This window comes from Dromaius novaehollandiae, chromosome 26, assembly GCF_036370855.1.
Source record: "Dromaius novaehollandiae isolate bDroNov1 chromosome 26, bDroNov1.hap1, whole genome shotgun sequence".
NCBI lineage: Eukaryota > Metazoa > Chordata > Aves > Casuariiformes > Dromaiidae > Dromaius > Dromaius novaehollandiae.
The window spans coordinates 5,951,604-5,975,607 of NC_088123.1; the positions used below are offsets into that span (position 1 = coordinate 5,951,604).

The 24,004-nt window shown below is 39.4% G+C and overlaps 1 protein-coding gene across 2 annotated transcripts in view; it reads right to left on the reverse strand.

Moving 5' to 3' along the window:
- DOCK5 (dedicator of cytokinesis 5) overlaps positions 1–24,004 on the reverse strand; it is a 114,340-nt gene that overhangs the window by 29,306 nt on the left and 61,030 nt on the right. For both annotated transcript variants that reach the window (XM_026122323.2, XM_026122324.2), the window contains exons 12-33: positions 23,089–23,231; positions 22,186–22,311; positions 21,601–21,725; positions 21,121–21,219; positions 20,899–20,971; positions 19,607–19,710; positions 18,715–18,907; positions 17,528–17,625; positions 16,423–16,512; positions 15,186–15,286; positions 12,629–12,763; positions 11,784–11,895; positions 10,545–10,615; positions 9,439–9,545; positions 8,826–8,962; positions 8,407–8,502; positions 7,449–7,547; positions 4,405–4,499; positions 3,240–3,318; positions 2,609–2,709; positions 1,411–1,469; positions 728–882 (exon numbers count right to left, since the gene is read on the reverse strand). In XM_026122323.2, the coding sequence (XP_025978108.2) occupies positions 728–882; positions 1,411–1,469; positions 2,609–2,709; positions 3,240–3,318; positions 4,405–4,499; positions 7,449–7,547; positions 8,407–8,502; positions 8,826–8,962; positions 9,439–9,545; positions 10,545–10,615; positions 11,784–11,895; positions 12,629–12,763; positions 15,186–15,286; positions 16,423–16,512; positions 17,528–17,625; positions 18,715–18,907; positions 19,607–19,710; positions 20,899–20,971; positions 21,121–21,219; positions 21,601–21,725; positions 22,186–22,311; positions 23,089–23,231 (2,398 nt within the window). The remainder of the gene's footprint in view (positions 1–727; positions 883–1,410; positions 1,470–2,608; positions 2,710–3,239; positions 3,319–4,404; positions 4,500–7,448; positions 7,548–8,406; positions 8,503–8,825; positions 8,963–9,438; positions 9,546–10,544; positions 10,616–11,783; positions 11,896–12,628; positions 12,764–15,185; positions 15,287–16,422; positions 16,513–17,527; positions 17,626–18,714; positions 18,908–19,606; positions 19,711–20,898; positions 20,972–21,120; positions 21,220–21,600; positions 21,726–22,185; positions 22,312–23,088; positions 23,232–24,004) is intronic.

Sequence of the window (24,004 nt, forward strand, 5' to 3'; positions counted from 1 at the left end):
CCTCTTTTTCTTCCTTCTTTACTAGTGTTTTCTCAGCACCAACAACAGCAACTTCCAGAGGAATTAGCACAGGGCTGGGAGTCAGGGACCCAAGTTCTGTTCCCAACTCTGTTCTTTGACTTGTCTAGCCCCAGCAAATCATTTCTGTCCTCTGTATCTCCATTACACAATGAGGGCATCAATATTCACAAGTGTGTTGTGAAATTTAGGTTAATGAGAGATTAGACAGTATCTAAATAGCTATGTAGTGTTATTATAATTCAAGCTGGACACTTGACTGTCCAGCAGTTTTCTTTACAGTAACTTACATATGCAGCCAAAGATTTGCCTTAGGGGAATTGATATTGTTATTATAAATGTAGACACTACTTTGTAGAGTATCCTTTCAGGGTCTCAAAGTTGCTTTGCAATTTAGATGTGGGTATTTACACATCTGCAAATGCATAATAATTTGAAAGCAAAGATGTTCATCGAATCACCCAAAGTCATGTAAGGGTACAGTCAGGGACAGAACTGAGGAGTCCCGGCTCTTAGTCCTCCACTTCAATTATTACATCAAACCACTCGTTAGTAACTTCCCAAAGTGTTTGGCACAATAGTTGGGGTTTTTGTTTGTTTGTTTGTTTGTTTTTGTTTTTTTTTTTTTTTTTTTTTTAAATGCTCTGTTCTCCTTCTTGCCCAATGTGTACTGTGAAATATCTGCCCTGAAGATAAGAGGCTCCCTTACCATATGGAAGTTTCCATTCCCACTAAAGTTAAACTCGCACTGCATCATATCAAAGAAGATAGGAATAGTAGCTTTCCGTAGCTCAGGCTCTGGAACCAGGGTTACCTCCAGGATTGGGCCTACCATTGCTGGAATGAACTTTATTTTGTGGGGACCTGCAAGAAAGACAAAGTCATATATAGCCTAATGGAACATGGCAACTTGAAGGCATGGGATGTGTGGGTATCCACATGTGTAAGCACATTAGTCAGATAAAATAAAGACAATAAAACACAGGCATTCTGCTTAGGAAGCAATTTGTTTGTGGATACTGGCCATTTCATATGGAATTAATATGTTATAGTCCCAAAATTCAGAAATAGTTCAAAAAGGAAGGAACTGAATTGTATGCACATTGTTAAACCATGAAGGCTCTCTGGAAAATTCTAATCTTCTTCACATGGGAGAACATTCTTTATATGGAATCTCTAAGAGATCATCTCACCAGCTGACATGGAAAAAAGATCTGCTCTCACAAACTGATTTGTTTCCAGAAAAAGGAAAAGAGACTTTATGCTCTGAAACAGCTGAGCCTATGTGCTTTTCCTCCACATTAAAGAGGAGTGACTTTTACAAAGAAATAAAGGATCTGAAATCCAGCTTCAGAGCTCAAATAAAGATAATTGTCTTTAGATGGCACTCACCCAAATTATACCACATATCCCTTATTTTGAAGCCAATTTCTTTCCTCATGTCCCCATACCTGGAAAGAAAAAGAAAGATGAAAAGGCCTATACATTGGCATTACCTTTGAAAGGCTGCTGAAGAACTTTAACAGTACAACCACAAAATAAAACTCTGTCCTTAAAAAACAGCCCCCCCCCCCCCAAACCTGAATATGCTGGACATTTATGACAAGAATTTGGGGACTTGCAGATGATCTTCCCTACTAAGCATCTGCCAAAAGGTTCTTCAACATCACACACCTTCTGTTAAGGACAGTTAAGAAGTTCAACCCTTCCTTTTTAATTCCTCACCCAGCCCAGCACCAATGCTTAGTGCACAAAGGAAGAGAATGGCCACATGCTTTTCAGGCAGAAGACTGTAGACTCCCTGAGAGCAGAATAAAGTTGCAGTCTTGATGCTTCACACAATTTTACCTGGAATTTTGCTGTGCTTAGCATCTTCCCCTAAAGCTTCAACTGCTGACATCAAGAGAACGGAAGAATATTTAATTATCAGGATTGCTAAAGCCTTTATTATTGCAGAAGAACACTAGCAAACATAAACAATGTATGCTCTAACAAAATTCCATGCCAATATCCACAGAGATATTTAGGCACTTAATTCCATTGTTAAGTATCTTTGTGAATTGGCCTAGTTGCTACAAATTACATATTCTGCAACAAATTATTACTATTTTGTTGCCCTTAATTCACATAGCATTGAACTCATCTCATGACCTTTGGGGCTGATGAATGCCTCCTGAAATGCTCTAGCTTTCAAAACAGAAAAAGCAAAGAGAGGAGGCTACAAAGTTGCAGGAATTTAGGATTCTCGCTTACCTATCTTACATTACAGGTGAGGACTCATATAACATATTGCTTTGGGAACTATGGAAAGCCTTCTATTGCAGACCTTAGAGTGGAAAGACTCTTTTGGCAAGGTGCTTAAATTCACCTCAAACAGTTCATGGTCTGTCTAATCAGACTTGGATATCTACTGTGTAGCACCTTAACATCTATGCTAGTCACTCCTCCTCCCTTTATCATCATTCACTAATTGAGCCCTTCCACAGTATGCTTTGTCTCACTCGAAGATCTTACAAGGTGTATCTGGAGAAGCACAAACACAGTTTCTTAAAAGCAAAAAAGGCCTGGCCACTTTTTAACATAAACTCACTTCTTGATAACTTTGTTGCGTTTGGCTTGTGAGAAGGTCTCCAACTGGAGGGATTCGTGAGTGAGAAAGGCCACTGCCAAATGGAAATAGTTATTCCAGAGCTGTGGAAGAGAAACAAGTCTAAAATAGGAGAAGACAAAGGAAAAGTAACAACTGGCACAAAAAAAGCTACCCAGCCCCAAAGGCTGCAGCCTTCCAGGTAGATGTTATCGAGGAAGTAAGCATACTGACAGGGAGCATAACATAGCTGAGTCAGTGTTCTCAGCCGTAACAGGCAAGCAAGAAACATATATCAACTGAAAAATTTTCACTCATTTTAGCTTGGACTTTCCACCTAGTGGAAATGGCAATGGGTACGTCCACATAAATTTTGTTCTTAATTAGTCACGCGTAACTCAGCTTTAGCCAACATGCCACCAAACTTGAGCTTGTAAAGCCTACATTTTCATTCGCTTGTGCAAATTCAGAACTGGCTTGCGTTCAGCTGCTTTTCTGCGCAAGACTATATGGATATTTCTACTCGCATCCTCCACATCAACAAATCCAATAACAGTTGGATTTGCTTGTTTTTACTGCCTTTCAGGAATCAATAGGGTCCAAAGGAAAGTCCAGAAAAAAACAGAACTATTACCTGGAGTTCAAAATTTGCCTGATCCAGAAAGAAACGGTTGAGTACAGATGTAAATTGGTTCACTGCCCGGAGAAAAACCCTAGAAGAGGTAAAGAAATCAATTTAAAAATGTGGCTCTTCAAAGAATAACATTGTAGTTCTGGGTTTAATCCCAAGACCCCTACATGCAAGCTCAGAAGGAGACAAGAATAGATGGTCCCAATGAGACAAGTATTCCATTATAATGCTATTTTACCTCTTTCCCACCATAGGGACGTTCAAGGAGTTTATTCCTCTGTTCCTGAGCAGAAGAAACATCTACTGGGGGCGTATGACAAATGAAGGCTTCTGGGGTCATCCAGTTGCTACACCAGTGCAGTGTCATTCCAGATGATAGTTTCTCCTATGCTTAGCCTATCCTCACCACTGAAGCATCCAAATAACTTGCCTCCTTCATGTCATTTTTCACATTGTACCCCTACAATACAACGGAGCAGTACTGTCTCCATTTTGAAAATGAATGGTGAGAGAAAGAGGCAATGAGCGGGCCAAACAAACAGCACTTACATGCCTGTTTCCTTATTCTAATCCCTGTACTGTCAAAACTACCTGTGGGAACATTAAACATGCAGGCATACAGGCCCTGCTGTGTCATGGATAGCAGGCTTTAGCCATGCTTTCGAATCTAGCAGAGTAGGCAGTAGGTGAGTCAAAGGCATTCAAACCGTATGGACTTAGTGGGAGAGACTTAATGTCTCATACACAGCCAAACAGAAAGCCCACAGCAGAGGAGAGAGATGAGCCTGGGTAGTTCCAGTTCACATGCCAGCACATTAAACCCTCAATCCTCCTGTCCACTGTAGCTTTGTTTCCCCCAGATTTGAAACCAAAAGGGCTTCTCTGCTTTATGTTGCACTCTTTTGCAGATAAAGACGTAACTGGATGAAAGACTTCATGGTTTTGATTGTGTGCCTTCGGGCAGAAGAAAGATTTCCAGTTCCATCAATAGAAATGTTCAGGCACTAGACCTTACCGAAACCTAATCTAAATCACCCTGAATCTGTAAAAGAAAATAAGCCTCCGTAACAGAAGTGATTTGCAGGACTGCTAGTATGAATCACCCTACTTTCAGGGCCAGAAAGACTCCAAAGTAGTCACAGGACTTAAAATAGCAGCAGCTATATACCTGCTCTGCATCATATTCATGACTATCCAGTCACTTGCATAAGCATTTTTTCCAATCAGATCCTTAAACATAATGAATGTTTCCATCAGGAAGTCCTGTCAAAAGAAAAAAAAAAAAAAACACAGAAACAAAAACACAGCCCATCAGGTTGAAGAATGTAATCTTTTAACCACATGAAAATGCAGGAAAATGGAAATGTGCAGTTGCATTGATTAGAGATTGCATTGGTTAACAATCAATACACAGTACTTCTTAGAAGGATCTTTTATTGTGGGAGTATATTCCAATAACTATATTATTTCTGACATCTCATATATCCAATTACAGAAGGAAAAATAACTCCACAGAACATGCACCTAATCTTTTTAATTAAATCTATCTTTACTGTTTTGAATTAAGCTGTGGCATAGGGAGCTCTGGTGCACAAAACAGATTAAAAAACAAACCCAGTATTTGAGGACTTGTTTCCAAATGTCTGAATGATGACACTGAAATGGCTCAAAGCACCATCTTTTATAAACATGGAACTTTATAATGTATTGTCACTTCCCCAGTTATTTAAGTCTTTTCTAGTCTGCTTTTTTAAGAAGAGTTGTTAAGAACATACATACAGATACATAGTTTAGAACTTTACTGTAGTAAAGATATTCTTTTCACATATGCAGAACTGATCCAAATAAAGCTATCACACTTAAGACCTGGGCAAGGTAAGGTTGAATTGTAGGATTCTTTTTAATGCCTATGTGTATGTATAAAAAAAGACAGATAGAGTGAAATTAGATAATAATACTGACTTTCAGAAAAAAAAAAAAAAAAAAAAAAGGTGGTATCTACAGATAAAAATGCTACCTATGAGCATTTAAATAGATTCTGTTCTCTGCAAAGACAGCACATTTGCATTCAAAATGAGAGTAACACACGAAGGTCACCTGAGAAATCACCACCTTGCAAAGATCACCAGCAAAGAAAAACTCTGTTGAGCTGAACAGCTTGCTCTAAAGAATTGGCAAGCGACATTGATGTAGAGAGGAAACGGGCATTTGGTGCTGCCTCACTAAAAATCCTTTAGGTGTTATTAAATCAGAGCTTGATGGAAAGCACTGGACTTGATAAGGGGCACCTTGAAGACGAGAATTAACTTGTAACAGTTTTAAAACAAACAAGTAAAAAGGCAACATCAGGGCTGAAAATACCACAGCAAGTAAAAGCCAACAACAAACAACAAAACCAAATAGTAATAAAAACAATTATTGCAATAAAACCAAATGCAACTTTCAATTGGTACTACATCATCACAAACATGGGCTTGCTTCTGTGGATTTAAGAATAGGTAAAAATTAGATTACGAATAGGTATTTTGGATCAGTATCTCTTTAAATGATATTCAGGTAGTTTTAATATTACATAATTCATCCTTCTCATATGTTTTCCTGCAGAAGCTGTGTATATACATATGTATAAAATTTAAAAGAAATATTCCACTATTTGAGTCAGAAAATGCAGAACTAAGGCAAAACAAGGCAAGTCTTCAACTTGTAAACTTCAGACTGAAGCTTAGTTTACATTTCAGGAAAGCCTTTAAGCAGCTGCTTAATCTTACCTCGATCTTAAGTTCAACTTGTTTCCTACTAGCTTAACTGCCCTTCGGGAAAGCAGATTTCTGAACTGAGGCCACTCAACATAAAATTTGTTTCAATTCTACCTTGAATCCATCTTTTTCTGAAATCCATCAGATTTGCCTTCCTCATACTCTTCTTCCATAGATACAACATTTCTACATAACGCTGCTAAAAACCTTTTTTCTGATTTATTTGATGTACACTACTAAAATTCCTAAATCTAGCTGATCTTCGCTTTCCGATGAGTATTTCCAAAAAAATATTGTGTGATACAGAAAGCAGTTCTAAAACTAAAACTGAGAGCTTTCTATAGACGATCCAGCTGAGAGGCCTTTCAGATACGGAAGTGTGAGAAACGTGTGTGCCCTGTAGGTGGCTATGTCGTTCAACAGATTGCAAGCAATTGCAACTGTGCAGGGGAAAAGCAGTCAGTCACCTTGCCATCCACAATAAACCATAAACACTTTCTTGTGGGTTTTGATCTAGCTTGTACAGGAAGAACACAACTCCAGGCTCTTCCCCAGCCAGTATTTAAATAAGCAAGTACTTCTAAGCTGCATAACTAGGAGTACAGGGACAAAAAAAGGCCAGAACAGTTGCTGTGTCATGCTTTGGAGACTTGCATAAATATAATTTTTGGTTCTGTCTTTTTCTGGGCATTGTGAGACAAATCTGGACAGACCAGTCAGTTCTAAAGCCGCTCACCCCCATCATAACCTATTGTTTCATCTGGTTTCATACTGAAAGCCTTTGGGAGCATGAATTGTACAGGACTTTTAACATGGAGGAAGTTATCTGCATTGCTGCCAACTGAAGCAGGACACTCGGCTCTTTGGTTTGAATGGAAATTCAGTATTTTGGTTTTTGGCTATTATCCCATGAGACTTTATTAAAAGAATACTTCCCTGTTTTTAGAAATTAATATAAATGCGCTTTCAAATTTGCCATCTTTTCTTTAGTTTAAATGTATTTTTAAAAAGCTTTCCAACCTCTTAATTAAACCCTAGAGGGGAAAAAAAAAAAAGAAAGAAAAAAACCCAGAAAGAATTGGATAAGCAAAACAGGATCACAAAGATAAAGCAGGAAAAAATGGGAAAATGAACTCTTTTCCCTTTCATCTTCATTCACTCTTCTGGTTCCTGACCTTTTGCTTGCACTGACTTAAAGAGCCATTAAATATGGTTTTTACTGAATGCTACAAATGCTAATCTCAGGCTCTACTGAGTCAGCAACAGCCAGCCTGTGTACCCCACAGGGGTAATGTGGATATATCCCTAATGACTGTGGCATTAGGTGCCCAGAACTCACTGCTGACGAATGCAGTATAATCACTCGAAACTGAATACAGTAACTTGAAATGACCTTTCAGAAGCAGAGAGCAATTCTTTATTGACTGAGCTAATCCCCCCAGCAAGGCTGACTTACAATAATGTCCTGCCTGGTTTTGAAAGTATTGATGTAATGGCTGTAATGGAAATCGTCCATCTGCCTCAGGATAGCTGTCATGCAGGCCACAAAAATACCCTACAATAGAAGTAAAACAAAACATCTGATTATTTTTCTGTGTTAAGCATCATAAGCTCAAAGCATGTCATGTGCTTTCAGGGTTCTGCCTAATCAAATATCAGAAACCAAAAGTCCTGCTGATCTATGTACTGAAATCACTTTGTGTGACTGTTTTCTCCTATAGACCAAACCAGTAAAGACTTGCTGAATTTCATGTATGAAGTCTGGGAGTAGCTTTGCTTTTCACAAGAATCACAGCTTGCAAGAAAAACATACCCTTCAAGCAATGGAATATACTTATATACGTGGATGACATACTGGTATTAGTCCTTTGTGTCATTAAAAATAAATAAATAAAATATTGCTAATATTATTTTTCTATCTTTCTGAACACTAAGCATAGTGTGGATGAGAACACATCGATTTTCTTACACCTTCTAACCACAATGCAGTCAGAAATAGGAGTACACAATAGAGTCAGAAATGCAACTTCAGAGACGTCTCATCCTTCAGCGTTTAATCCTGTTTTAGCAAAGATAACAAATGTGCATCTTTTTGGCAAAGAATGCTTGTGTATTAGAGGCCAGGATGAAACCAAGTTCTCTATGCATAGAGTCCAAAGGCAATTTGAAATCACAGTCAACTATGGCTCAGTTCAAACTGCTGCTGGAGTAGGACAGTTTGTATCCTAATACCTGTTCCCAGAAAACCACCAAAAGCCATGCTTAGTGGCACAGAAACACTGCAGGAAGCAGAAAGATTATTTCATAAGGTACTGCCACACACTGAAATTCCCCAGAGAACAAACTGTACTGTAACAAAGTATAATAGCAAGAGATTAAAAAGGTAATATCTGAAGTAAGTAAAAGGCTCTCACAATGTGTGGAGACTGTCTGCTCATTCCAATCACTGTGCGGTTTATTCTCCTTAGCAAGCGCTCCATGATCAGCTGGACGTGGACAGCAGTAGGACCCTGGAGATATTCAATAAGGACAATTTGAGACAATTCTGTTCTTTTCTTTCCTGTTTTTTCCCCAAAGAAGCTTAGAATCAATTTCCATGTCCAACACCATGACCTGCAGAGGTAGCCACTGATTTAACCTTTGCACAGCCCCCCTTTAGGCACAGCTGCTTTATCCGTAATGAGATTCAAAGAAGTGTATGGCAATACAACACATCTTCTGTAAACATCTGAACTTCGTAACTCTATAAAGCATAAGCTGAGAACAGTTCTTTGCCATAACTTAGCAAAAGGAGAATTATTCTCAATTTCCACCCCTCACGGTTCACACTCACCACATCTTTCCGATCTAGGACTTCAAGAATATTGCTAAGTAGCTGTGAGCAGGCCTCATGGTCAGGCTTGTTTGAATTGTCATCCAACTGGCCGCTTAGCTGGTCGATTAGTAGAGGAAGAAGAGCATCTCTGCATTCTAAAAAATGAAACGGAGCAACACATCTTGTTGGTCTCAGAGTGTTATTCAGCTTTCAGTATACATAGGCCTTATACAGTAACTTTCTACTCAGCTTTATCTTGGACACCAAAATGTATAGTTAAATACACTTGAGTTACCATTGACAGGCCGTTCTACTCCAGACTAGAAGAGACACAAATAACCTGTAATTATATGTATTGCATCAAATAGCTCTGTCACTCTTCCTATCTCTTTCTGAATACATATATTGGATCAGGATCCTACTGTATTATGCATTGTATAAACATAGAACAACAACAACAGCACTCTTTGGTTCCTCCAGTTTTGGAATCATTTTGTAACCATCGTGGCAAGGAAGAATTTTAAATATGGATTTAAAGATGACTTAAAGGACAGGCGAATTTGAAAGACATTTTTGTTTGTAAAGGCGCATGGCTCCATGCAGAACCCAAAGACTGCAATTTCCTACTTACCTGACTGTTTAAACAGATCACTCTCCACTATCTTCGTCATGCAGTTTAGCTTCTGCCGAACTAACTGGTTGTCGGGAATACTTTGGATAAACTTGCTGAAGAGGACGCTAGTGTGCAAACCATAAAGTAAGCAGATGGTCAGCATTTTCACCCAGTATGATTCCATCTACACTGACACTCTCCCACACCTGGGCAAGCCAAGCATTTTTGTCACTTTGTTGACACGTCACCTTCAAGTGGTCCACAGGCAAATTACTATGGAACTTGACGTTTCATTTCCAGGAAACTTAACACAGGACTTGCACTAAAACTGAACAGTATTCAGAGACTGCAGGCTTAAACTTCTCAAAATGAAGCTTGCATCACAAGACACACTAGGTATACTAAACAAGCTTATAAATTGGGAATACTATCTACCTGCCCTTCATAGCTGGCATAAAATAATCATACTTCCATATAAAGGGCAAGCACAATTTTGCAAAGCTTCAACACAGCACTGCTGAAACTTGCAACACTGCTATACACGATGTCAAGAGCATATCCTTCCAGATGCCCCTCTCATCAAGAGCGATGGCTCATTTTAATCCTAGAATTCCATTAAATTAAATTCCATGTACATTTGCTGTCTGTCTGCTACTTACTAGCAAATTATTTGTGTCAGAACAAGGAGACATGGAACAGAGGTTTTAGGCAAAGCTATAAACAGTGAAGAGGAGAAATCTGCAGCAGGGTAAGTTTCCTGAACAATTACAACTTTTGTTTTCCCGAGAAAGGTCCACCCTTTGTCACACGTTTGGATTGGTCTCAGAAGTAATGACTAAGAATTGATGAAAACTTACACAGTCTTTCATGAGATGGCTTTCCAGTTCTCAAAATTTTGTTTTTGAACAACAAAATCTCAAAGTTTGTAAGAAAGTACAGTTGAAATGCATACATTCCTTTGAACTAAACTGAATTCCTCTAAAGCCCTGCAAACAGCTTCCTCGAATTCATGCAGCATGTGCCTCATCATGTCATAATCACAGTGGCTGGTTTTAAGAAAGTTTCCAAAATTCTTCACAACAGAGGAGTTGGATTTGGAGGACAAACAAACTTAATATAGTCACCTGAGTTCAACAGGGTCAAATACTAGTTTGACATCATTTATAATGCTTGGTAAATACTTTAAAGCTGCACCCTGCAAGAAAAAACAAGAACACGAAACACAAATGGAAACAGTTAGGTTAGCTGGTTCATTCTAAAAGGGTGTAAAGCCTCAACAACAACGCACATAGCTCACATGACCCATGGCAAACCTAGTTTCATCAAGAGCAAATATGCAGGCACCTGTAGAGAACTGGCTTAAGATAAAATTTATGCATCTGAAGAGCCTCCAGCAACCACACATCTGCAGTGCAGTGTAGAGAAAGTGAAGGAGGAAGGATTCCTAGCCAAGTTCTTTAGTTTTTGCAAACATCCTGCAGCTTCAGGGATTAAGCTCCTTGTAGTCTGACATGAAAAGCTCTAGTTAATTAAATTAACTCTGTATTCTGTATAGTTTAGGATTGTCTGTGTACCCACTAATAAGATATCTAGGTACTAGTTTGGCTTTTATCAGTGCAGTTTCCAAGCACCTGTGTGCAACAGCAACTAAAGGTCTCTGGGTGATGCTGCAGACGGGTGTTCTTTTATTCACTTCATTGCTCCGTGCTTGCTGCCAGCAGAAACTCATTGCACAGGAATCAAAGTTGGGCTTTAAATCATCCAAACACTAATTAAAGAGAGTTTAGAATCAGTCTTTCCTGGCAAGAGAAAAAGGTATGTTGGCTGAAAGAGGTGAAATAAAGCAATCTAGAGGCCTCACTGCATGGCTGTTCTGTTCCTCCTCAGAGCCCAGAGAGAAGGCCTATATTCCAGGCCCCACCAGAAAAACAAGCAAGTACAAAATCTAAGACACATTTAGGAACCACTTGGCTTGTCAGTACTTTCATTCCCTGAGTTATGCTGATTATTGCAGTGGCCTAACATTTCCATCTCCATCACCCTCAAGCTTGTGTCGCTGGCTGAACTGTCTTCCAACATTACTTCTTGGCTGGTTGTTAGCTTTCATCCTAGGAATTGCTGCAGGGTTTTCAGCTAAGCTGCAGTTGCAGAATGCATAAAAAGCTCATCTTTATTTGATAAACTTTGGGGTTTAAATACTGCTTTCCTGCCACACTCAGTTCATTAGAACAGACATTCAGTAGGATTCAGATACGACTCATCTCAATCGGTTTGCATATCTCAAAGCTTGTCCCTCTCCCCAACCCCCAGCTGATTAGTTGATCTAATAAGAAATATTACCTCTCCCTGAGAATTATGCATACCTTAATCTTGACAGCCTCCTCTAAAGGCCGGTCCATGAGGACATTGAAGGACAGGAACAGCTTGCGTATTGCATCATTAAATTCATCTCCATCTTCACTTTTCCCATAAAACCTACAAAGAACAGAAAGAACTAGCTACACATGTAAATTTAGGCTAGGAATAGTGTCACAGTAGCTGAGACAATTTTGTCCTTTGGAACAGCATCTTAAAGCAATTTCCTTCTACAAAGAAACAAGTGTAATGGCATTGTGGGATTCTGTAGTTACTATAGCAGTAATTTCCTGCTGAAATCCTGTTATAAGTGAAAAGCCGCACTTTTCTAACTGCCAGTGTCTCAAACTGCATTTGTCTACTGCAAAAAGCACAAGGAAAATGAGAAAAGACACTGCACACACATTTCCTTTGAAGAAAATAAAATCTATGGGGGTCATTTCTGACACCACTAAACTGAGCATTTTTCTTTAGGATATTTGAAATTATTGTTGCTTTTTAAGTAATACACCTTGAGAAGTCCTTCAAAATGCAGACTTTTTTTTTAAAATAAGGAAGTCATTCCATTTTTTATAATTTTAATGAAGAAACAGGTTCCTTTTCAGCACTGTCGTATGCAGCTTATAGCACGTTACAGATAACTAAAAGGATTCTCCCTGTTCAAATTAGGCGTTTCCATCTTTACTCATCTTTTTGTCTCTGGCCATAGACAAAAGGTAGAAGGACATACTTCTTGATAGTTCAAGAATGAAGGACACACTGAAGAATATCCTTTATGGTGGTGCTGAATGGAAGCAAGTCCACTGACTTCCAAAAGGAGGCAAAATAAGGATGGCAAGGGCCTTTGCCTCACCTCAGGTACAATATTCGTGACTGAACGATGAATCGGAATAGGTACTTCAAGGCTTTCAGAGCAGCAAATAGCAATTCTGTCTTGCTGGAGTCATCTGCATTTCCCACGTAACAGTTTAGTACTTTGGTGAGTTTCCTTCAAAAGTAAAAAGAAAAGGAGAACAAATATAGACAGTTAAGTTTTGCTGCAAGTCCAGTTTCCTTACTCCAGAGATGAGCCACAATCTGATGTTTAGATAACAGACAGGGATTCCTGTTCACAGCTTATTTCATTCTGATGCCTTTGGCTTCATGGAGTGCCAGATTTTCAAAACCAGTTCATGAATTCCCAGGTATCTAGCCCAAACCATGGCTGTTAGCTGCATCTACAAATTCCAACTTCTTGACTTTCCATTTTCTGTAAAATGAAGGGTTCAGGAGGCTGGAAAACCCATTACTACTTAAAGCGGATTCACACCTTCTCCGTGTGTTAGCATCCTCATACGCACAAAGGAAAAAATTTATGTGGAGCACAAAGGGCTTTTGAAGCAATATTCACTGAGTGCTTGGAGAACTGTGGGCAGAAGCTGCGTAAGTACATTATTATTATTTGCTGTCTAGTCTCTGTGAGGATCAGATATAAGATCAGGATCTTACAGCCCTTTATTAGAAGAGCAGTGAGAACTCTGGTAGCTGATACTCAGGCAAAACTCTCTTCTCTTCATTAAACAACTCACAGCACCCAAAGTGGTGTATGTGTGGTAGCTCAGTATACAGCAGATTCTGCTCTTGGTTGCTCTACTTGCCACGCTGCCAGCATCTAATTCCTTGCGTTGTCAAATTTTGGCATGAGAAGCACGCGAAGGACATTACATAATATTCTAGTCCACTTGGCATTAAGCAGATATCACATTATCAAGCCAAGCTGGAAAGCAAGGCAAGGGAACAAGAAATCTAAGACACCACATGCCCATTTATCAGACAAAGAGGTTTATTTATAGTAGAGAGAAATAAGAATGATGAATCTTCCACAGGCTACAGGGAGAGGAAACCACACACAAGCAGTGATTGCACAGCTCAGGCAGGGAAGAAGAAAGCAACCCAGGAACAGAGGACTTCAGAGCTTTGTCATACTGTGTTTACCCACAGTTTTATCTTTAGGTTGACAGCCATCACTAGAAGAGGCTGAATGTTCAGGGTGGGAATTCACATGTATCAGTAAAAATCCAAAGAGATTTTAGAGGGGAAAGGGAGTTTGTTTTTTGGTTTTGCCCTCCCTATTGGCCTCAGTTTTAACTTTTTATTTTCCTTTTACCGTGACAGTAATGACCTTTGGGTTGAGGGCCCCTAAAACAAGGGGCTGGAAGCCAAGAGACCTGGGTGTTACTCCTGGCTTCTCCACCAGCATCCTGGGTACCCTTGAACACGTAAGCCATGATTAGGTGTAGCAGTTAAATGCCTCACTTTTAAGCACATGAAGTCAACAGGAGGACTAACAGGACTAAAATTTAACATGTACCTAATCAAATTCTGTGCATCAACTCTTTTTCCTTCCCGTATAAAATAGGACTGATTGTGAACTGAATTTTCAAATTGCTTTGAGGTTCATAGATGAAAATGCTACAGAGAAACAGAACTACTCCCACTGTCTACGCCCACGCATCTGGATGCAAAGAACTGCAAGTTTCTTTTAACAAAGGAGAGTCTATATGACAGAGTTTCACTATATAATAAGTAATCTCATGTAATCTGCACGTTTAAATCCCACACTGATATTAACACTTTTCTGAACTCTGTGGCCTCAACCACCTGCCTGATTGTAAGCAGTGGGGGCAAACACCATTCTCTCTGCTATCATTAACGACGATGTCACGTGCACTGTTTCAGCCACATATGGTTTCTGATTCTCCTCCCCATGACCCTACTCAAACATGCACTGTAGACTGGAGCACTGAGTATACAGATTATATTATTTCAAACTTTCTTCTGTTCAGAGTTCTCAAAAAGGTTTGGGCTGACAAGCCAAAGCAGCTCCACAAGCAGCAGTACCTATTAGAACCGACTTCCCATATGTCAACAGATTTCCCCCCATTCCTGAACTGAATAATGCTATTTTCCATTACCTTCTGCACATACCTGCAAATTCCCCCTTCCCAAATCTTTTTGCAACAATATTAGACCAAAGCACTCAAGAGTAATATGGGAGAAATTTATACAGATGGACTGCATTACCCTTGTTTTCTATATGAAATCAGCCTGCAAAGCATTAATGTGATTTTACCACACAAAGAACACAGGCTAGAGTTTGAAAGAGTCTGTATTATGCAGATTGATACAGGATTTTCCATGATAGTATCATCTTTTCTCACAGAAAATTCTGACAATAAAAACTTCTTACAGTAAGTAGTTACAGGGTTTTTTTCTCTCCTGAAAGCAGGCAAGAATAAGGTGGAACACACAGCTACACTTTCTCATGCAGTCTACGCTGCCATTACTGTATTGGAGCAGTTTACCAAGAGCTTCAGTGAGACACAATACCTGTGAAGACAGCCTATGGGTTTGTGGTTACCAATACTTACACATACGCCAGGGTTGCACTGAAGTGCTTGTAAATATAAGTTTCAAGTACAGGGTTAAAATGCTGGAACTTGATGTCTCCGATCAAAGAAATAATAAATACCTGCCAAAAATTCAAAAAGAAATATATGTACAACCTTTAACTAACTGCAGCGTAACTCAGCCTCTAATCAGGTCATCTGTTTTGCTGAATCATTGTGGTTTTTTTCCCCCCAAGAGCATTAATGTTACAGATAGTGTTGTTCACATTCTAATAGCAACTACATACTGTGGTGTGCAACCACGTCATTTCTCAGACAGAAGGTAGGTAGGTTACATCAGCATTTACACAGGAAGTTTTAGAAATTAAGGCAGTTGCTCCATGAAGTGACAATGGTGATACAAGAAATGGCACTACTTGCAGTCATTATGTGAATACTGTCATAGCACAGGATTAAGTAGGCACAGAGCTGCTGAAGGCTCTGTTTTTCAAACCAGGATAAAGAAAAAGAAGTTCTGATCATTTATACTCAAAAATGAATCCACATGAGGTCTGTAACACTCTTAATCATGCTACTACAATGAAATGTGTTAGAGTAAGGACATTCTGTCTCCTGCATTCATCCTCACCACCAATGTCAGCTGGATACACCTTACTTTGTGTTTCTTCCTAAACTGTTAAGTACACACTTGTTGAATAGCATCAAGTATAAAACTTCTTTATTGTGCTGCACATCAAAGTAGTGCCTTTCAAACACATTAAGCAGCCTCTCTAAAGAGGCAGCAAACTCTTTGTGAAGTCTTTTGCTCATTTATTATAATCCTTCCCTAAAGGTTCAGGGAAGCACTGACCCCTATTGCATAAGGTTTGGGGTAGCATTTAGGGTATGAGGGGTTTATTCCCACCATAGCCACAAACCCTCCACTGTGAGCCTGGGCAAATTATTTCCCTTTGTGCTTCAGATAGATAATACTGCTTTTCTCTTCTGTAAATTGCCTTGATGAGAAAGTTATCTGAACAAATTATGTATTTATGTAAATGCTTATTATTATTCTCATTGTGGTTATTAAAATGGTCATGGCATATTTCAGTCCTAGCTCCGAAAAATGCTTGAAAATGCCTTAAAAGAGTCTTTAAATATAACCTATTTCTCAGACTGAAATACCAATTCACCTATTCAATGGAAGCAAGCAGTATGAACAAACTGATGACAGGACTGAAAATCAGATACTCTAAATCCACAGAAAAAAGTCACTCACCAGTGCATCAAACACAAGGAAGTCATAGGTTTCATTGTCTGACATTTCCATCATTATGTTGAAAAGTGCATCGAGGGTGTCTTGCAAAAACTAGAGACAGAAAATAACAAAAGGTTGAGAAAAGACTACTGCATCTGGTATCCTGCACAAAAGCCTGCTCTTTTGGACCCTCTTTCCCCTTTCGGCCTAACCCAACTGAATTGTTAAAGTTGTACAAAAAAGAGCATTTTGAAATGGGATCTTAGTCCTGCATTCATTCACATGCTGGTCATGACTGCCAAACTGTTCTCCCTAGTTAGAGGAGCAAGGCCAGTAGAAAAGCTGTAGGTAAACACCTCTGCTGCAGAAGGATCTTACCTAGCTGAATGTCCCAGCTTTCGTCTCTGCCCTGCTGCAGAACAGAAGTGCAAGTGCAAAGGTGGCTGTCTACGCAAGAGAGCTATTGACTGCACTTAATTTTGTCCATGCACAGTTTCAGCTCGCACTGGACCTACTTAACCACACACAATGTACTAAGGCATGGCATTTTACATAAAGGCTGGTTTGCAAAAAAAACCAGCCTTTACTTTAGCTGCTAAGCAGTTAAAACGGGTAAAATTCATACCTTGCATAATTCTAAAGATCCACACAGGAATTCTTAACAAAGCATCTCCTACCTCCCTCATTTGGCTATTTGGTGTGCCACTTCCCCACATTTCAGGTCATTTCCCCAAGCTACTCTGACCAGAAGCCCTCTGGGCCTTCTCTGCATTCTGTTCCTAGCACAGCAGGTCCTATTCACAAAGGAGGCCCAGAGCTACTACTGCAAATTAACAGTTGGGGTTTTGCAGGTATCTCCTTACTTTTTGTAAGAATGCAAGGAAAAGTGAGGGATCACTACCTGATCCTAGAAACATTAAATTTCTATGCAGATGAATTCCACTAACGAGAGACCCTGCGTCAAAGGATATCTTTTTGTTCTCCTGTTGTTCAGCAGCTAAGGCAATGGCCCTCCTAGTCTATATACAGAGCTTTTGCATACAGCACAATTATAATCCTTCAAGGTTAACATCAAGCACATATGTAAGTGTCTGCACAACCAGACGACTCAAACCTCTATACATACCTTTACAATTTCTCCTCCTTCCACCTCCATTAGCTTCTTTAGATTATGGGCTATGTTCTGAGAGTTAGAACGCCAGTTCAACAAACCTAGCAGGTCAACTAGCAAGGACAGAACATCAGCAATTAGAAACAAATCACAACAAAACAGCTGACTTCTTCTGATGGTTGCAGAACAGTAAAGTACTAGAGGTTATTTTTAGAATCAGCTTAGAAAAAGTCAAACTGCCACATACAGAACATTACCTTGAGATGGCTCTTTTGTCTTTGCAAGGAAGTTAATTCTGCCATTAATGGAAAACCTTTACTACCTTAGAATTTAAGAATACACGTGAAATATACAACCTTGACAAGGAATGCCATATTCAGGAATACAGTGTACATGTGGAGGGGGGTGGGAGAGAAAGATGTAAACTCGCTTGGCTTGCACTTCAGCCTGATGCTGAAAGTCAGTTTCAGTCCTCACACACATGGATATATCAGTATGGCATTTAGCCTGAGCTAACAGGCCCTAAGCCTACTCAGACTGCGAGCAGAGCAATTCATGCCCATCTCCAGCAGCTATGCAGACACACCCTGATGGAGACACAGCTGGTGTCAATTTTTCACATGACTCTTTCCCAAAGCCACAGATTATGTTACACTAAAAGCCTTCCTGAACTACACTGGCTGCTTTAACTTATTTAGATCTCACATCACTAAATAGCATATAATGTATTCACTTGCATACACACATCCTTTAATTTGGCCACTTTGGCTTTACGCAAAGCAGACATTGCCTAACAACATGCTGAAGAGACCAGTTCTAACTGCTACATTCTTAACAGACAGAGGTAAGAAGATAATTAACCTTTAACTTAAAGGAATCTTAAAAACACATTTACACTGTCACTGACAGTTGCGATTTCTATACATGCTGACAAACTTGTTAGATTTAACATAGGTAGTTTGGGTACAATATGCCTATGACATGGTCTGTAGTGGCTGCATAAACATCTTTGTAGCTTGTAGTGGCAATACTGATGCTGATAATGCTGGGATCTGGCTGCCATTGACACACAAGCAGCAATATTAAAGCTAAAGGGATATGTTCACAAGTTGTGCAATCCAGGCAAGGTTTTGGGTAAAGAAAGTGCTCTCTTACTTCAAATATACATCACAGTACTGCCAGGGTGCTAATGCAAGACCTACCATTCTGGGTGAGCTTGGTAGAGCAGATCAAAGTGGCAATCTGGAAACTGTCCTTTGTACTGTCTTTCGTGGGTGTGAAGGTGGCTAGATGGTGCAGATTCTTTCCTGAGGGGATCTCCTTCTCCTCCATCTCCATTTTTGTACAAGGAAGAGTTAAATAGCATTTAGCATCTTCCATTTTCTTGTTATCGCCCTGTTGGTTGAACATAGCAAGGACAAGGGTTATCTTACAGTTTTATCACACCTTATCTGACCTCTTGCAGTTCTCATCTGCAGACGTATTAACACCATACACACTTCAACACAGTGACAGCCGGAGAAGGCTTTAAACATTTTTCCATGTCTATAGTCACTTATTCACATTGTCTGTTTGGGCATCTAACTTCAGCGAATGAAAGCCGCCCACACAGCCAATGAACTAAGCTCTTTTACAGAGTCATTCAAGGCACAGAAATCAGTTCTTTGTCACTTTGTAGGTTCCTGCAGCAAGGCATTAACTTTTTCCTGTTACTGTGATTAAACACCATGTCTCTCTTCTGGTCAGACACTGCAGGACACCTACACAGCAGGTGTTCACCAGGCCTGTTTCTTGCATGCTATTTAGATGAATGATGCTAGATGAAAAACATTCCATGCAGATGGGCATACATATAAGGATGTAAGAGATTCGCAATGACGCAGCTAGAGAATCAGTGAACCTAGAGCTGTCAGTGAGTTATTAAAAAAAAAAAAAAAAAAAAAAAAAAAAGTATTGTTGTCTTATTATCTTGTAAAGTATTATTAAGAATCTCTGCACAGGTGCAATAGGACTTTTGTTGCTAGGGAAGAAGTTAGCCAAGAGAGTTTTTCTGGCTAGTTAAACAGAAATGAAGATTGCAAATGCCCAAGCTACCTTATAAACAATCAAGTTGTGTTTGCCGTCCTGCAATGTTGTTCCATCTGCATTCATCAACTTCACGAAGCTCATGCCAAAAGCTCTCTCAGACTTATCCCTCGCTGCAAACAAAGAAAAATCTTTACTAGGATTGGTCTTGTGTCTATACTGTCCATATGCAACTCCATAACTGCATGTAACTTCTTCTTTAACTGCATCACATTATGTGAAAGAGAGCATACTTCGCGAACCAATGTTGAAAAGCTGTCTGTCTTTCCCTCTCACCTCCAGGCACTTAGGAGGTATCTGCAGTTGCACAGAAAAGCCTTCCTCTCTGAAGCTTCTTTCTCCACACAATTTCATTGGTTAGCTGTCTTGCTAGACGGACATGTATAATATCACAGTGAAATTTTAGTTGGGGTTTTGCAAATTTAATCTGTGAGATACAGATATTGAATTTAACAGTTTTAATCATGGGGCAGTTGACTTATTTAAGATGCTCTGATATCTTAAAAAAGAAATTAAAGTAATACATTTTGAAAGGTAGATATTTGCACCACAGTAGAATCTGTAATCCCCTTGGACAGGCCACATCACATTTAGTAAAATGAAAGAAGAGGTCGGAATGCAAATACATGCATTTTTTTCTTTTTTAACTTGTATCTAACTTGCTCTAGCTTTGAAAGTCTGTCACTGCATCTCCCAGTTACCTTAAGAGATTTTTTTTCTTAGAGCCTGCTAAGGGATCAGTCTCACATTATTCAGCTCATATCACCACTCTGAAGTAGTCCAATAAAATTTCTGGGTCTAACTTCCTTATTAGCCTGTCATTAACTTAATTGAAAATCCTCCCTATAGGAAGACCATTAGGGCCCAATCAGGTTATAGCCTTGCACTGAATTTTGTGAAGGACTTGAAACGAATTAGAACACCATCATACACTGAGAAGCCAAAGTAGCAATAAGCACGAGCAATTGTCTTTCAAGGGGGATAACACCTTGCTCTCTATATAGTTTCAGTTTTAGAATCAAACCAACACCAAAAGCCCGCCCCCCCCCCCCCTTTTTTTTTGGCTGTTAAAAGGTTGAATTATTTCTTTTTATTTGCAAACAACATTTTAATTTCCTGCTTCAGGCTGAAAATACCACAGGATAGGCTTCCGTTTTATTTTTGTTCCTGGTAGGAAAATCCACAATACTGGAAATAAGCAGAAATGCAAGGACTCCATCTTCACTGGATTCTCAAAAAAAAACTCAAGATGAGACTAGGAAGAGTACAGTATCCTGCAGGTCTTAGTTTCTGATACTCACATTCCTGTGATGACCGATGACGGAAGGTGAATCTTAAATGGCAACGACTGACTTCTTCTATTGCAATGGACACCTGCACACGATAACACAATGAGAAAATGCTGTGACAGCATTCTATGCCTAGAGTCCATTACAGAACATTCTATTACTCATTAATCTACTGATTTTAAATTAGTCTCATTTTCTACATAGAGGAAGCAAAACTAAAATGCACACTCTTACCTTTACTGTTTCATACCAACAAGGCTGCTTGACTTGATAATAAACAACAGATTTGTATTCAGAGACACCTTCATCACCAGCACCAGGATGGATAGCTCTCTTTGGAGAAAAGGACAAGGGGGGGGGGGGGGGAGGGGATAAAGATAAATTCTATGAGGAAAGAGAAAAATATCTTAGGATGGAAGTTTTCAAAGAATGTAAATGGTAGGGTTACTCAAAATCTGTGTTTCATAGTCACGGAAACTCAATGTACATCACTTCTTTGAAAATTTTATCAAGTCTTTAAAGATTTCCTCAAATCTGTTATTAATGTGAAAAAAATCAGTGACTCCTCAAATTTGGTCACTATGATCTCCTGTAATCTCTTGCTCATTATCACATAGTTCTTGAATATAGCTGAAGAATGAGTAAGATCCTATGCACCAGAGCTATCATATAGCAAACTCAGCAGCCTTGTATCTTCTGCAAAGTCCATCATACCTCTTGCAGATTGCCATCTTCATCATGCACAGACATAGTGACTTCTACATTCTTGGGAGTCTTCTTCTTCCCTTTGTCAAACTCCCCTTGTACCAGGGTGACATAGATATCATTTCGAACATCACCTAAAATTCAGAGCCTTTAATGAGTTATTTTTCTTGTACAGACAGCTGTAAAAGGTTATACAAGTTATATAAAAACTTTTAAAACGCACTGGTCTCACCAAAAACCTGTCTTTAGGTAACATTTATTTTTTAATGCAATCAGCTCTACAGACCTAAATCCACTTTAAAAGGATTAAATAGAACAGGTTAAAACTGTATGGGATAAAAAATGGCTTTTTGACTAAACGGAAATTTTTTTCCAAAGAGTCTACTCCCTATAATTTAATATTTCTCAAAGAAAGGAAGTTTTTCAGTTTTCATTTATCTGATAAAAAATGAAGAGATCAGCTGGAAACTTCAAGAAGAATAAAAAAATGTTTTTTCAGCTAGCTTCAGAATAAATTTGTTCACAGCAAGAATTCCAGAATTTCACCTGCCTCTTTAATTCATAGAACCATGTGGGTAGCCATATGGGACCTACCAGGAAGGATGATCTCAGGGAATCCCATTTTGCGAGCCACAGCTGTTGATCTGTCTACAAGGTGGGAAAAATCCTTCTGAACCTGTACTAGATCACCAGGAAGCAGTTTCAGCGAAACCCAGAGGCCTAAGAAAAAAAACATAACACTTCCTTACTGGGGAAAAACAACAAAAACAAAAAAAAGTGTGAACACATGAAATTAAAACCTATGCTCAAAGACAGAAAACTGTTTCATCCTGTGATCCCCAAGCTACAACTTCTCAAAGGTCCCAAGCTGGTTCTCAGTTGACCCAGTTTTCCAAGTTTCTCTTGTGCTGAATAGGACTTTACTGCATAAGTAGATCCTCTGAAGTCAAACAGAACCCTGCTGAGATGAATATGCTAGTTTATTTGAGTAAAGGCCAGATACACAAGCAAGAACAGGAAAATCCAGAAAAAAGCATTTCAAACCCACCCATGCCATTTAGAAGATGCAATCAGCCGTGTTCACTTAAAAATAGTGCATATTCATATGAATAAGTGTACCTTTAAAATACTACATTAGCAGCAAATTAACTCAGGAGGAGTGTAACAGGAAAGAATCTTCCATTGTCTAAACAAATACTGAGCGACTGTCACAAGACATGTTTCATTCTAAGCCAAAGGATATGAATCTATCAGTCATCAGCTAGAGAAGCAGTTCTTTTTACTCAAGTAAGAGCAGCTCCTGTTTTTATCGTTTTAGCTCCCAGTGTGCTGGGATGACAGCCATCACAAAGAGTGCAGGTTCGGCTCACAGGAGGTAGCAGACTCCAGTAAGCTTTGATCTCTGGACCTTCACGAGCCATTTACTTTCCTTTGTAAGGAAGGGGAACCTTTCCCCACATCAGGTTTTTATATTAGCTTCTCGCCTGACTGGTGTACCTTGCCCTTTATGATTCACTTCCTTTGCAGCGATGACTTTGTTGAAGACAGAAGTGAGGGGCTCATTTTCTCCGATCACATGGGAAGTTATCAGAGGGGACATGATTAGCTGTCGCTGTCTGATGTATGTTTCCATGGCAATCCTAAGAACAACAACAGAGGCTGGGAGGCAGACAAACACCAAGCACGTGCTCTGCAAGACAAGGGCTGGCCAACAGCAGACTTTGTTTTCTTTTTGTTTTCCAACAAAATTTTATAAAAAGACTCCACGAGAATTACTTTTCCCCTCACCTGCACAAACCCAACAGAAATACTTTTAAACTCTTGAAGTATGAGCTACGTAAGCGCTTGCTCAGGCTTAGAATAACTAGTATAGGCCAACCCAAAGAATTCCTGGCTACATTCCTATCATATTGAAATTGCAGCCTTCAGAACAACCGTAATCACAGCCTGCTCCACATCCTTTTTGTTTTTCATCCACAGATTGCCTTGCAGGCCTGTGAGAACAGGTCTCGCAATGGGTAACTTGCAGGAAAAGCTCAGCACATAGGGCTTTGCACTCCCATCCCTGACTTCAGGTGTGCCCCAGAGCTGTCTCTGGGAGACTGAGTAGATGAACTAGTCTTCAGCTAAGATAACTCTACTGACTGATGTGAAATCACAGGAGTGTTGAACCTATCCCGAAGGAAACCTTTGTCACAAACATGTCTAGTGAGCTTTGGATCTAGAACAAGACTTCACTTCTGTTCCCACACTATCATTAATGAACCAAAGTATATATAAAACAGCATCTCCACAGGCTCCGTGGCACTTTGCATCCAGGTTTGGATCCAAACTCAGCCTCATTAGATTAGAGGAAAAACAAAGAAAAAGAAAAAAGGTACCAGACTAACATCATTCTGCAAAGGAAAAACAT